Genomic DNA, 15,250 nt, shown 5'->3' with positions numbered 1-15,250 from the left:
TGGCTAGGCGACAAGGCAAGAGGATGCCTAGGCGACGAGGTAAGATGATGCTTAGGCAACGAGCCAAGATGAAGCCTAGCCGACAAGCCGAGATGATGGCTAGGCGACAATGCAAGAGGATGCCTAGCTGCTGAGCCGAGTTAACGGCTAGGCGTCAAGGCAAGAGGATGCCTAGGCGACGAGGTAAGATGATGCCTAGGCGACGATCGAAGATAATGCATAGGCGACGAGGCGTCTTGTTTAGATGACGCCAAGTCGTATTTAGCGATAACGACGAGGCAATTTTCATTGGCAATGCCGGGCCGTGTTTAATGATAACGATGAGGCGATTTTCATTGGCAATGCCGAGTCGTGTTTAATGATAACGACGAGGCGTTTTCAGTAGATGATGCCGAGCCGTGTACAACGACAAGGCGTTTTTCATTGGACGATGCCGAGCCGTGTTTAATGATAACGACGAGGCATTTTGATTATATGATGTTGAGCCGTGTATAACGACGAGGCGTTTTGTTTTTTATTAACCAAAGATGATTTCGGGCTGTTCATTGAGATTTATCTATTCTATCACTGAGAGAGGTTCTCATTGAGGTGAGCTGTTTTAGATTGTTTTGAGAAAGAATTTCCGACTAATGCCGAAGTATTTTTCAAGTAAGTGATGTGTTTTATAGGCCTTGTTCTCTTTGAGAGACTGATCGTTCGTGAGGAAGAGTCGGACGTGGCAGCCAAAGTGTTTAGCTTGAGCCTGTTTTTTTCTTGCCGAGGTGTTAGCCCAGGGTTTCTCATTGACGAGGCAAAAGTTCAAGAGGATATAGTGTTCTCTTTGGAATATGACTATAGACCGGCGTTCCCGAGAGGGTGAGTGTGTTTTGCCGGTTTTTAAGAGTTCACTTCGGTTTTAGAGAAAGCGATGTAGTCTCGACTTATAATCTCGTGTGCGATAGTGAACTGTGGTGACCGATACGTTTTTGGTCTGAAATTTGTATAGCGCGCTTAATTTTTATCCATAGAGGATGTAACTTGCACCCTCGTCATAGGAAAGGTGGTAAAAGTCCGTTTAGAGAACTTTATATTTGTTGTCCCGTTGTGGCCAGCAACGAGACGAGGCGTACGGTGTTTGGATACCAAAGTAGAACTTTGCCGAAGCAATGCAAGTTCAATGAAGATAAAGTGCTTTGTAAAACAAGTAAAATGTTTAGCCGACGTAAAACAAGTGAATAAAAAACTAGCCGAAGTGAAAGCAAGTGAACAAAAAAAAAAACGAAGTGAAATAAATCTAGAGATACCTGACTTGACGAGCTAACAATTTAAGAAATGGTGTAAGTATGGTGTATACCTACCTACTCCCCCCCTTCCTTTTAGGAAGGAGGACAGCTGAACCCGTCCGAGGACGGGCTGCCTACGTATCCTTTGCAAGGATCAAGCTGTTCCGTAGTTCATGCGTCGTGGTGCATCCTTAGTGATAGTATTTCTTCAGATCCAGAGTTAAAATCGAGCTCTGGATTGCTGCTTTCGTCGCTTCGTACTGCTCGTCTAAATTCTTCATTTCTTCCTCATTCACGATAAAATCTGATGATCGATGCAGAGCGTCCTGAATTGTTTGCGGCGTGTTCAGCGCCATCTCCCTTCGAAACTCTGATTTATACCATAGGGATCGCTTTAGGGCTTCAAGGGCGGCCTTGTCACTTATTCCTTTTACTTTGGACACAACAGCTTTGAACCTTTCCATGTAATCCCGAAGCGGTTCGTTAGGTCCTTGAGATAACGTCCATAGATCGGCATCGGAGGTGCCTCGGTCCATGAACATCGAGTACTGCTTCAAGAACAAGGCGGAGAGCTGCTGGAAGCTGTTGATCGAATTACGTTCTTGCCTTGAGAACCATTCTAGTGCGGCCCCTTTGAGATGCTCTACAAACAGCAGACAATAACCGGCGTCTTTTTCTTGCTTGGTCAGGTTGGCAGAGTTCCTCGTGAAGGCTCGTCCCATTGCTATACGGAACGCCGTGATATGAGCTTTCGGGTCGGTGGTTCCTTCATAGAAAGGGATCCTGACTTTTCCGGGCTCGGGGATCCTAGCCTCTGTGATCCTCGTCGTGAACGGGGTTCTTTGGGTTTCCTCGAGCATTCGATCAATCTCCGGCGCGGCACTTGTCGCATTATGCACTTGAGATTTCATGGCGCATATCTCTGCCACTGTCCGAGCCATTGAGGCTCGCAACTCTTCGATCTCCAAGGTCTGCGTGCGGGTCATTCTCCTAGGTGGGCGAGGTCGCTCCTGGCCTTCTTTCCTCGGCTGGTCTTCGAACTCTGCCTGCTCGACCCATTGGAGATTTTCATCTTCCTCAGTTGGATCGTTATCGTGAATCGGGTCGTCGACTTCGTCAACTTGAATGCCATTTAGTGTTGAGGCGAGCCAAGCTGTTCTTGACTTATCCGCCGAGCCAAGCTGTTTTGTTGCGAGTTCCTGGTTCTGTCGTTCTCCTCCTCATCGCCTCGTCGCCTTGAATTCTGACGAAGCGGGGGCGGCTCGGTCATGTTGACTCGGGTAGCTGCGGGAGTTTGTTCGCCGAGGGGACGAAACATTAGCGGAGCCATGGGATTTCTTATGCCGCTACCGGATGCTCCTGCAGATGTCGAGAAATCGATGTGTCTCCTGACTCTATCTGTCGGATCGGAGATCTTGCCTCTCCAAGTTGGGTGCCGTCTTTCTGCCATCATTATGTCAAGTCTCTCCGTAATCGCCTCGTTCCTCTTGTCATGCTCATCGATTTTCTTCATCAACGTGGCCATCATGTTTTGCATCTCCTCCTGGGCTTCGGTGGTTGTCGTTGTCGTGCTTGCTGGTGGAGCGTCTTTCTCCGCGCCGTTGTTGTTGTTGTCGTCTCCGGGTGCGTCGGTTGCCATGTTCTTCGGATCTTTAGCTCTTGACGATATTGAGTAAGAAAATTTCGAGTCCCCACAGACGGCGCCAAATTGTGTGAGCCTAAACTCGCATAACCAAAAATTTGTTAAGGAAAACTTAAAGGGATCTGAAATTTCTAAGGTTTATCGCAAGAACAGTAAGATCAAAAGAAGGTTTTTGCTGAAAAGTGTTTAAGTCTTATTACTCTTGAGTTGTGAAAAATTACATCATGAATTGTTTACAGCGACTATTTATATAGAGTCTATGAATCGCCTAGCCGAGAATCTCGGGAAAGATTTTCGGAATATTTTCTTATCGCTTCGTGCGGCCGCCGCCATAACACTTTGCCTAGGGTTTTTATGGGCCTAGGTCCTTTACGATCTTGGCTCATCTCATTGAAGAAGGACTGGCTCGGCCCAACACGAAGAAAAGCGGCTCGGCCCATTCTCCCTCTTGCTCAGCTCGGCCCACTCTTTGTTCTTCCACGGCTCGGCCCATTTATCTTCTTCCACGGCTCGGCCCACTCGTCTTGGTGAGCACAGCTTGGCCCACTCGTCTTGGTGAGCACAGCTCGGCCCACTTGTTTTATGGGACGGCTCGGCTCATATTCGGTGTGCAGCTGTTCCTTCTTGCCAAATTGGTTTTCTCCAGTACTTAGTCATTTTTGAGATGGTTTTATCCGCTTGGGGTGAAACCGACCCCAACAGTTAGCGCCCCAGCTCATCAGTTTCGGAGACGATAGTGACGAGGTTCATTGCTCCTGGCCATGCGATAAACCATCGAGTTAGGCCGTTGTGAAACAGTTCCAGGTAAGGCGTTTTGGGAATAAAAATGCCAAGCCGTTCTTCGACAAAGCATAATAGCGAGCCGTTTTTTGGCGAGGCTGTTTGAAAGAAAATGCCGAGCCGTTCAAAAGATGAGGTTACTTTGACAAAGATAGCGCCGAGCTGTTTTCAACGACGCGGTGTTTACGTAGTGCCGAGCTATGTTTAGCGACGAGGCGTTTTGCGAAAACTGTGCTGAGCCAAATAAGCGATGAAGCATTTTGCGAAAACTGTGCCGAGGCGTTTTGCGAAAACAGTGCCGTTCTTAATGACAAGATGCCCATAGTGCTACGGTGCGCAGAAAGACTGATACTAAAGCTTTTCCAGAAACTACAATGTTGACGCGTGTTAGATATTGTCGGGGGAGAGTGTTACGCCGACGCACATGATCTAGATACGGCTTGTTACTTGATTAAGTCAGGAGATGCCAAATCGACAAGGTCAAAAGATGCATAGACGACATGGCAAGACAGTGCCTATAAGATGAGCCAAGACGATGGCTAGGAGACAAGGCAGAGGATGCCTAGGCGACAAGGCAAGATGACGCCTAGATGACGAGCCGAGATAATGGCTAGGCGACAATGCAAGAGGATGCCTAGCTGCCGAGCCAAGTTAATGGCTAGGCGACAAGGCAAGAGGATGCCTAGCTGCCGAGCCGAGTTAATGGCTAGGCGACAAGGCAAGAGGATGCCTAGGCGACGAGGTAAGATGATGCTTAGGCAACGAGCCAAGATGAAGCCTAGCCGACAAGCCGAGATGATGGCTAGGCGACAATGCAAGAGGATGCCTAGCTGCTGAGCCGAGTTAACGGCTAGGCGTCAAGGCAAGAGGATGCCTAGGCGACGAGGTAAGATGATGCCTAGGCGACGATCGAAGATAATGCATAGGCGACGAGGCGTCTTGTTTAGATGACGCCAAGTCGTATTTAGCGATAAAGACGAGGCAATTTTCATTGGCAATGCCGGGCCGTGTTTAATGATAACGATGAGGCGATTTTCATTGGCAATGCCGAGTCGTGTTTAATGATAACGACGAGGCGTTTTCAGTAGATGATGCCGAGCCGTGTACAACGACAAGGCGTTTTTCATTGGACGATGCCGAGCCGTGTTTAATGATAACGACGAGGCGTTTTGATTATATGATGTTGAGCCGTGTATAACGACGAGGCGTTTTGTTTTTTTATTAACCAAAGATGATTTCGGGCTGTTCATTGAGATTTATCTATTCTATCACTGAGAGAGGTTCTCATTGAGGTGAGCTTTTTTAGATTGTTTTGAGAAAGAATTTCCGACTAATGCCGAAGTATTTTTCAAGTAAGTGATGTGTTTTATAGGCCTTGTTCTCTTTGAGAGACTGATCGTTCGTGAGGAAGAGTCGGACGTGGCAGCCAAAGTGTTTAGCTTGAGCCTGTTTTTTTCTTGCCGAGGCGTTAGCCCAGGGTTTCTCATTGACGAGGAAAAAGTTCAAGAGGATATAGTGTTCTCTTTGGAATATGACTATAGACCGGCGTTCCCGAGAGGGTGAGTGTGTTTTGCCGGTTTTTAAGAGTTCACTTCGGTTTTAGAGAAAGCGATGTAGTCTCGACTTATAATCTCGTGTGCGATAGTGAACTGTGGTGACCGATACGTTTTTGGTCTGAAATTTGTATAGCGCGCTTAATTTTTATCCATAGAGGATGTAACTTGCACCCTCGTCATAGGAAAGGTGGTAAAAGTCCGTTTAGAGAACTTTATATTTGTTGTCCCGTTGTGGCCAGCAACGAGACGAGGCGTACGGTGTTTGGATACCAAAGTAGAACTTTGCCGAAGCAATGCAAGATCAATGAAGATAAAGTGCTTTGTAAAACAAGTAAAATGTTTAGCCGACGTAAAACAAGTGAATAAAAAACTAGCCGAAGTGAAAGCAAGTGAACAAAAAAAAAAAACGAAGTGAAATAAATCTAGAGATACCTGACTTGACGAGCTAACAATTTAAGAAATGGTGTAAGTATGGTGTATACCTACCTACTCCCCCCCTTCCTTTTAGGAAGGAGGACAGCTGAACCCGTCCGAGGACGGGCTGCCTACGTATCCTTTGCAAGGATCAAGCTGTTCCGTAGTTCATGCTGGTCGTGGTGCATCCTTAGTGATAGTATTTCTTCAGATCTAGAGTTAAAATCGAGCTCTGGATTGCTGCTTTCGTCGCTTCGTACTGCTCGTCTAAATTCTTCATTTCTTCCTCATTTACGATAAAATCTGATGATCGATGCAGAGCGTCCTGAATTGTTTGCGGCGTGTTCAGCGCCATCTCCCTTCGAAACTCTGATTTATACCATAGGGATCGCTTTAGGGCTTCAAGGGCGGCCTTGTCACTTATTCCTTCTACTTTGGACACAACAGCTTTGAACCTTTCCATGTAATCCCGAAGCGGTTCGTTAGGTCCTTGAGATAACGTCCATAGATCGGCATCGGAGGTGCCTCGGTCCATGAACATCGAGTACTGCTTCAAGAACAAGGCGGAGAGCTGCTGGAAGCTGTTGATCGAATTACGTTCTTGCCTTGAGAACCATTCTAGTGCGGCCCCTTTGAGATGCTCTACAAACAGCAGACAATAACCGGCGTCTTTTTCTTGCTTGGTCAGGTTGGCAGAGTTCCTCGTGAAGGCTCGTCCCATTGCTATACGGAACGCCGTGATATGAGCTTTCGGGTCGGTGGTTCCTTCATAGAAAGGGATCCTGACTTTTCCGGGCTCGGGGATCCTAGCCTCTGTGATCCTCGTCGTGAACGGGGTTCTTTGGGTTTCCTCGAGCATTCGATCAATCTCCGGCGCGGCACTTGTCGCATTATGCACTTGAGATTTCATGGCGCATATCTCTGCCACTGTCCGAGCCATTGAGGCTCGCAACTCTTCGATCTCCAAGGTCTGCGTGCGGGTCATTCTCCTAGGTGGGCGAGGTCGCTCCTGGCCTTCTTTCCTCGGCTGGTCTTCGAACTCTGCCTGCTCGACCCATTGGAGATTTTCATCTTCCTCAGTTGGATCGTTATCGTGAATCGGGTCGTCGACTTCGTCAACTTGAATGCCATTTAGTGTTGAGGCGAGCCAAGCTGTTCTTGACTTATCCGCCGAGCCAAGCTGTTTTGTTGCGAGTTCCTGGTTCTGTCGTTCTCCTCCTCATCGCCTCGTCGCCTTGAATTCTGACGAAGCGGGGGCGGCTCGGTCATGTTGACTCGGGTAGCTGCGGGAGTTTGTTCGCCGAGGGGACGAAACATTAGCGGAGCCATGGGATTTCTTATGCCGCTACCGGATGCTCCTGCAGATGTCGAGAAATCGATGTGTCTCCTGACTCTATCTGTCGGATCGGAGATCTTGCCTCTCCAAGTTGGGTGCCGTCTTTCTGCCATCATTATGTCAAGTCTCTCCGTAATCGCCTCGTTCCTCTTGTCATGCTCATCGATTTTCTTCATCAACGTGGCCATCATGTTTTGCATCTCCTCCTGGGCTTCGGTGGTTGTCGTTGTCGTGCTTGCTGGTGGAGCGTCTTTCTCCGCGCCGTTGTTGTTGTTGTTGTCTCCGGGTGCGTCGGTTGCCATGTTCTTCGGATCTTTAGCTCTTGACGATATTGAGTTAGAAAATTTCGAGTCCCCACAGACGGCGCCAAATTGTGTGAGCCTAAACTCGCATAACCAAAAATTTGTTAAGGAAAACTTAAAGGGATCTGAAATTTCTAAGGTTTATCGCAAGAACAGTAAGATCAAAAGAAGGTTTTTGCTGAAAAGTGTTTAAGTCTTATTACTCTCGAGTTGTGAAAAATTACATCATGAATTGTTTACAGCGACTATTTATCTAGAGTCTATGAATCGCCTAGCCGAGAATCTCGGGAAAGATTTTCGGAATATTTTCTTATCGCTTCGTGCGGCCGCCGCCATAACACTTTGCCTAGGGTTTTTATGGGCCTAGGTCCTTTACGATCTTGGCTCATCTCATTGAAGAAGGACTGGCTCAGCCCAACACGAAGAAAAGCGGCTCGGCCCATTCTCCCTCTTGCTCAGCTCGGCCCACTCTTTGTTCTTCTCGCGGCTTGGCCCATTTATCTTCTTCCACGGCTCGGCCCATTTATCTTCTTCCACGGCTCGGCCCACTCGTCTTGGTGAGCACAGCTTGGCCCACTCGTCTTGGTGAGCACAGCTCGGCCCACTTGTTTTATGGGACGGCTCGGCTCATATTCGGTGTGCAGCTGTTCCTTCTTGCCAAATCGGTTTTCTCCAGTACTTAGTCATTTTTGAGATGGTTTTATCCGCTTGGGGTGAAACCGACCCCAACAGCTGACTTGGATCTCCCGCTATCATAGACTTTATGACCCATCTCTCTCCATAAATCAAAATCAGGCTCTTCTTCGAGATGAATGCCATCAGTGTATGGAAGCTTAAGATCTTCACAAAGTGCAGAAATGGTGAGTGAGTAGGACTTTCCGCGGATAAAGAATGATAAAATACCGTCAGATGCTCTGGAGCTCCTCCTCTTCGTGTGGTGAAGGGTGACGGTTGCTAAGAACTCGCAAACTAGCTCGGAATTAGTTGGAAGATTCATCTCCATGTAGGATCTCAACCTAAGTGCATCGATGTACCAGATGACATCTTCAATAATCCCAAGCATCTCGAGTGTATGATAATCAATGCAGGGCGTTGGTTTGATGTTCAACTTCTTGAATCGCCTTGCATAATCGACTCTTGTGTTAATCTCCTTCCCAATGTGATATAATCCTAGATGAGGATCAAGCCCTGGATTACTCTCCAATGCTTGTGAATTCAGTAAGTGGTGACTTGAGGGGGTTGCGGAATGAGGTGATTTGAAATAGCTTGTGAAATAAGGAAGGATAAGGTGAGATCGCCTTGATACTTCTAAGAGAGATGACAAATCTCTTAGACTATCAACATAATTTGGTTAATTTGTAAGGCAAGGATAAAGATCCAAATACACTTAACAAACACTGATCAAACGATTTCAGAGAAAGAGATTATTAGAAAGGGTTTGATAGATTGAAAAGAAGGACAAAGGGTTGTTGGCCGCGGTCGCGTGCTTTGCTGGCCGTCTTCGAGTGGCTCCGGGGCAAATGGAATATCTTGAGATCCAACCGTTGGAATGTCTCCAAACCAAGTGCATTTGAAAGCTGGTTGATTCTTCTTATAAGTTGTCCAATTTTGAGGGTGATCAGACGGTGAGAAGGTCTTCATCTCTCCATGAGAGTTCTGACGGTCTGCATTTATTCAAAAGAGTCTTTTTGTTCCAATTTGTGCCTCTTTATCCCAAATTACCTGAAAAGTCTTTTAAAATCCGGAAACATAGAAATCCTTTGAAAACCTTTGAAAATGGAGTAAAAACACCTGTAAAAGATATTAAAGTGATCCATAAAAATGGTCAAAATCCGGTGTTATCAGGGACAAAACCAAACCAAGGGAAAAAGAGCACAAGTCACAACACCTCTCTTGATGAACTCTTAAGTGGCTTGTATCACAACCAGTGTAGTTGGATTAGCACACTTAAGATTGCCCTGAATCGTGTGTAATAACTTATGAAAAGCTTGCTTGAACTTCATTGCCCTTGATCTTGTCATTGGACCAATCAGAAGATGCAAGTCTTTGTCTTCATCTATACTTGCTTCCTCGGGTTTCAGCTGCTCCTGGTCTCCAATAGGTTCTGGTTCATGCTCTCCTTGTTCTCCATTAATTTCCTCAGTTCCAAAGCTGGTCTTGGTCATATCATCCTCTCCCACTTGAAAAAGATTTGTCCTCAAATCTGTATCTTCTGCAAGAAAAGGAACTAAGTCAGAAACATTGAAGCTTGAACTCACAGAATACTTACCTTGACGGTCCAGCTGGTAGGCATTATCATAGATCTTCTTGATGATCTTTAAGGGGCCATCAATTCGTGGCATAAGCTTAGACTTTCTTTCATTTGGAAATTGGTCTTTCCTTAAATTCACAGCATGTCTCCTTCTTCAAAGATCATTTTCTTTCTGTTCTTGTTAGCATGTTTGGCATAGTACTTAGTCTTGTTCTCAATGTTGATACGCGTCTTCTCATGGATCTTTTTGACTAGCTCTGCCTTTTTCTTCCCATCTAAACTAACTCTTCACTCAAAGGTAAAGGCATTAGATCCAAAGGTGAGGTGGGATTGAACCCGTAAACAATCTCAAATGGAGAAAACTTAGATGCAGAATGCTTATCATGATTATAAGCGAATTCAACATGTGGTAGACATTCTTCCCAAGTTTTAAGGTTTTTTTTAATCAATGCAGGCAACAAGGTAGACAAGGTTTCTATTAACTACTTCTGTTTGACCATCTGATTGCGGATGACATGTAGTAGATAAAAGCAGTTTAGTTCCTAACTTAGACCAGAGAGTTTTCCAAAAGAAACTAAGGAACTTAGTATCTATATCAGAAACTATAGATCTAGGCATGCCATACAATCTTACGACATCTCTAAAGAACAACTTAGATACATTCATGGCATCATCGATTTTATTACATGGGATGAAATGAGCCATTTTAGAGAACCTGTCTACAACCACAAAGACAGAATCCTTACCTGTCTTCATCCTAGGCAATCCAACTACAAAGTGCATAGAAATATCATGCCATGGATGCAAAGGAATAGGCAAAGGAGTATACAAACCGTAGGGTTATTTCTTAGCCTTAGCTTGCTTGCAAGTAACACATCGCTCACATGCCCTCTCGATGGCTTTCTTCATATGTGGCCAATAAAAGTGTTCTTGGACTGTGCTAAAAGTTTTGGCAACGCCAAAGTGACCCATTAGTCCACCTGCGTGAGCTTCTTTGACAAAAAGATCTCAAATAGAAGAGTTAGGCACACATAGACGATTTTCAAAGAATATGAAATCATCAGCTCTATAGTATTTCCCACTACCAAACTTCTCACACGAAGCATATATATCTTTGAAATGAGCGTCAGTGGAATATAGACTCTTAATGTGTTCAAAACCTAGCAGTTTAGTCTCTAAAGAGTTCAAGAGAACATACCTGCGAGATAATGCATCAGCCACCACATTATCTTTACCTTTCTTGTACTTGATAACATATGGAAAAGTCTCGATGAACTTGATCCATTTAGCATGTCTTTTGTTCAGTTTCTGTTGGCCCTTAAGGTACTTAAGAGATTCATGGTCAGTGTGAATGATGAATTCCTTAGGCCAGAGATAGTTTTGCCATGTTTGAAGGGCTCTCACAAGCGCATAAAGCTCCTTGTCATATGTAGGATAATTCATTGTAGCTCCTCCAAGTTTCTCACTAAAGAATGCAATGGGTCTCTTCTCCTGTATAAGAACAGCACCAATACCAATTCCTGAGGCATCACATTCTATCTCAAAACTTTTATTAAAGTCAGGGAGAGAAAGCACCGGGGAATGAGTAAGCTTATCCTTCAAAGTTTGAAATGCTTCTTTTTGATCTTGTTCCCATTTGAATCCCACGTTTTTCTTGATAACCTCAGTGAGGGGCGCTGCTAGAGTGCTAAAGTCTTTGACAAATCTTCAATAGAAACCCGCAAGTCCATGAAAGCTTCTTACTTCACTAACAGACTTTGGACTTGGCCAGTTTTTGATTGCCTTTATCTTTTCCTCATCAACCTTGATTCCATCTGCACTCACAACAAAACATAAAAAGACAAGGTTATCCGTTCCAAAAGTGCATTTCTTTAGATTCGCATACAAGGTTTCCTTTCTAAGAACTTCTAAAACCTTTCTAAGATGCTCCACATGTTCATCTAAGCTTTTGCTGTAGATTATAATGTCATCAAAGTATACCACAACAAAATGACCTATATAAGCTCTAAGAACATGATTCATTAGTCTCATAAACGTGCTAGGGGCATTAGTTAATCCAAATGGCGTGACTAACCATTCGTATAAACCCTGCTTAGTCTTAAAAGCAGTTTTCCATTCATCACCCTCTTTCATTCTAATCTGGTGATATCCACTCTTAAGATCTACCTTAGAAAAGATGCTAGAACCATGTAATTCATCAAGCATGTCATCTAATCTAGGTATAGGGTGTCGATACTTCATCGTGATATTATTGATGGCTCGGAAATCTACATACATTCTCCAGCTGCCCTCTTTCTTTAGAACAAGTAAAACCGGTACTGCGCATGGACTCATGCTTTCATGAATGTGTCCCTTGTTCATGAGCTCAGTGACTTGCTTTTGTAGCTCTTTTGTTTCCAAAGGATTGGTCCTATAGGCTGGTTTTGTTCGGAAGTTCACTTCCGGGTATAAAATCAATCTGGTGCTCAATACCGCGTATTGGTGGCAAGCCTGGATTCTCCTCTGGAAACACATCTTTGAATTCCTGAAAAAAGTAGTTTTATCTTGCTAGGAATATCCTGGGTAGGCGTGTTTAAGTTAAAGCATTCTTTAAAGACTAGTAAAAACTTTGGGAGTTGACTGCCCTTTGGTTTAGTGATCATGAGGCTCGTAGATGGAGAGATTGTAGAAGTAGTTTGCACTTTGCTCTTCTTAATAGCGATCTGATCTTGCTGAACTTCTTGTGGAGTTAATGGGAGCAGAGTAGTCTTCTTGCCGTGATAGTCAAATGAATAACAGTTGTTGAAGCCATCGTGCATAACCCTTCTATCTGATTGCCATGGCCTCCCAAGTAAGATATACCCTGCATCCATAGGCAAGACATCACACAGAATTTCATCTTTGTATTTGCCTATCGATAATGGCACCATAACTTGATTTTTGACCTCCATTTCTCCTGCCTCATTCAGCCATTGTAACTTGTAAGCTTTCGACCTTTTCATCACTTTTAACCCCAACTTTTCTACCATAGACTCACTGGCCACATTAGTGCAACTACCGCCGTCTATGACTAGGCTGCACACCTTGCCTTGAACTATAAATCAGCTATGAAATAGTTTTTCCCTCTGCTCATCTCCCTCGGTCTTGGTTTGAACATTCAGAGTCCTTCTAGTTACTAACAGTTCTCCTCGAGCAGGCATCTCTATTTGTTCCTCATCATCGGATTGTTCTTCTTCAGTTTCCACTTCTCCATTGTCTTTAATGATCATTATCTTGCTACTCGCATAGTGACCATACCCCTTGCACTTGTAACACTGAATATCCCTATTCTTGGAGGTAGTCACCACTTCTTTTCCTTTGACGCTCTGTTCTTCACTTTTAGACTTGGAGAACGGCTTAAACTCTTTTTGAAAACTCGTTTTCTCATCCTTCTGATAACTTGGCTTGTTGGAACCATAGCTAGGCTTGTAGTTTCTTCTCTTGAGCTGTTTCTCGAACATAATAGCCTTGTGCAACAGTTCCTACAGCTCCACATAGTGATGCACCTCTAAACGATCTATAATTTCTCTGTTTAACCCCCCCCCCCCCCCCCATGAACCTAGCCATCGTTGCTTCCCTGTCTTCACGAATATCAGCCCTCATCATAAGATTTTCCATCTCCTTGTAGTATTCTTCGACAGATCGGCTTCCTTGGGTTAAACTTCTGAGTTTGAAATGCAGCTCTCTGTGGTAATGACCTTGTACAAATCTTCTTCTCATGATGGACTTCAATTGGTTCCATGATTTGATGGGATCTTCTCCTATCCTTCTTCTTGTTGTAAATAGGTTATCTCACCAACTTAGAGCCTAATCTTTAAACTCTGTTGGGGCCAGGTTCAGCTTGTGTTCAGTGGTGTAGTCTCGGCAGTTAAATACAAGTTCAATCTTCTTCTCCCATTCCAAATACTCTTCAGGATCAGCCGTGCCTCTGAATTCAGGAATTGTGAGCTTGAGGCTGCCCATATGATCAATAGTCCGTGGCTTCCTTTCTTCTCTATCGCTTCCTCTTCTCTTTGATGAACGAGCCCTAGAGGAGTTGCTATAGTATTGCTCCGAAGTCGAATGGTCACTGCTCTTTCTTGGTTTGTCCGAGACCATCTTCTCCATGTCAGATCTCATGCTTTCAAACTCCTGCTGCATAAGAGACATCATTTGAGTCATCATGGCGACCATCATAAGTTTGTTCGCTGGTTCACTTGGATTTGCAGGGTCTTCTTTCTCATGAACCGATTCCTCCATTGTACCTGTTCAGATGACAGACAAAATACCAGTAAAAGAGCTCACACAATACACAGACTAGTTTTAAAACTGATCAAATCTGATACAGAACATGATACAACTGTTGGAATTTCAGAAACCCTAATTCTTTCTCTCTACGTTTTCTTTGAATTTTCTGGTGACTTGTAAACATAACTAGATAGATCGGATGCTAATGAACACGATCTCGACTAGTTTCACACAAAACGTCATGATCAAATCAGAATATGAAAAGTCACAAATTGTTAAACACGAAAAGACACAACTGGGTTTGGAGATTTGCTCTGATACCACTTGATATGATCCTAGATGAGGATCAAGCCCTGGATTACTCTCCAATGGTTGTGAATTCAGTAATTGGTGACTTGAGGGGGTTGCGGAATGAGGTGATTTGAAATAGCTTGTGAAATAAGGAAGAATAAGGTGAGATCACCTTGATACTTCTAAGAGAGATGGAAGATCTCTTAGACTATTAACATAATTTTGGTTAGTTTGTAAGGCAAGGATAGAGATCCGAATACACTTAACAAACAATGATCAAACGATTTCAGAGAAAGAGATTATTAGAAAGGGTTTGATAGATTGAAAAGAAGGACAAAGAGTCCTACCTATAGAGTCTTGAAACACTTGGAAATAACAAAGACAGCTAAGACAACTTAAAGACTCAACGACTAAGACTTAAACTAATTTGAAATTGAAATAGGCTCCTGTCTTCTTGATTGAGTCTGGTGAACGAAATGGGCTAAGTTTTCATCAAGAGGCCTTTTGTAATAGTGTTGTGAACAAGCCTCATTAAAAACCTTGTTTGGAAAATCCAATTGGGACTGATGTCGTGTCAACTGCGTGAGGGAACAAGTTTTACCCTTAACAAAACAAATGAAAGCTGCAAGTGCACAGCTAATCAGTTGTAGTATTTAGGGATCGAATCCACAGAGATTTGTGTGCCTGGTATTCTTCTACGGTTTTTAACTTTATGTCTAGACTAGATTGGTTTTAAAGGGGGGTTGTTTATCATGAATTAAACTAAAACAAAAGAAAGCAAATAAATCTATCCTAGAAAGCAAGTATAGAAATCGAATGAAAGGCTAATAAAGCAAGTAAAATATCGAATGAAAGACTAGTAAAGCAAGTAAAATATCGAACTAAGGGAATTGAAATGCAGGTTTAAGTAAGCAAATAAAAATCGATGGAATTGTAAACTATGGCTAAAAACGCTGAGCTTTTGGGAACTCTAAGGGATCATAATCGGTTTTGACACTAGGGTAGATAGATTGGGATTGACGGATATCGATATATAGGGGTTCTAGAGCTAGAGTACGGCGGTATGACTACGTCACTGTCGTGATCATAACCAACTGTTTCTCGCAACCCTGACCAGTAGGTTTCCACTCTGGCCCTGGAAGGGAGAGAACGTAAGAGCTGCACAAGACTC

General features: G+C 44.0%; 1 protein-coding gene across 1 annotated transcript; it reads right to left on the bottom strand.

The window, feature by feature from the left end:
* Nucleotides 1-9,678: 9,678 nt before the first annotated feature.
* LOC112087267 lies at nucleotides 9,679-13,800 on the bottom strand. Its single transcript, XM_024157292.1, has 6 exons — nucleotides 13,438-13,800; nucleotides 12,703-13,043; nucleotides 12,151-12,597; nucleotides 11,300-12,067; nucleotides 10,742-11,248; nucleotides 9,679-9,829 (listed from the first exon to the last, which is right to left on the bottom strand). Exons 1-6 carry the CDS (start codon nucleotides 13,798-13,800, stop codon nucleotides 9,679-9,681), a joined length of 2,577 nt encoding a protein of 858 aa, XP_024013060.1.
* Between the last annotated feature and the right edge of the window lie 1,450 nt (nucleotides 13,801-15,250).

The sequence above is a fragment of the Eutrema salsugineum genome, unplaced genomic scaffold (genome assembly GCF_000478725.1).
Source record: "Eutrema salsugineum unplaced genomic scaffold, Eutsalg1_0 scaffold_18, whole genome shotgun sequence".
Classification (NCBI taxonomy): domain Eukaryota; kingdom Viridiplantae; phylum Streptophyta; class Magnoliopsida; order Brassicales; family Brassicaceae; genus Eutrema; species Eutrema salsugineum.
Note: the sequence above shows the minus strand (reverse complement) of the source record. Positions and strands in the feature narration are given on the sequence as shown.

Coding starts and splice junctions, on each gene's coding strand:
- LOC112087267 (XM_024157292.1), bottom strand. CDS start 13,800: ATGGAGGAATCGGTTCATGAGAAAGAAGACCCTGCAAATCCAAGTGAA. Junction 12,598..12,702: donor ATGCCTGCTCGAGGAGAACT/GTTAGTAACTAG, acceptor CAAGGTGTGCAG/CCTAGTCATAGACGGCGGTA. Junction 11,249..11,299: donor AAAAACTGGCCAAGTCCAAA/GTCTGTTAGTGA, acceptor TTTCTATTGAAG/ATTTGTCAAAGACTTTAGCA.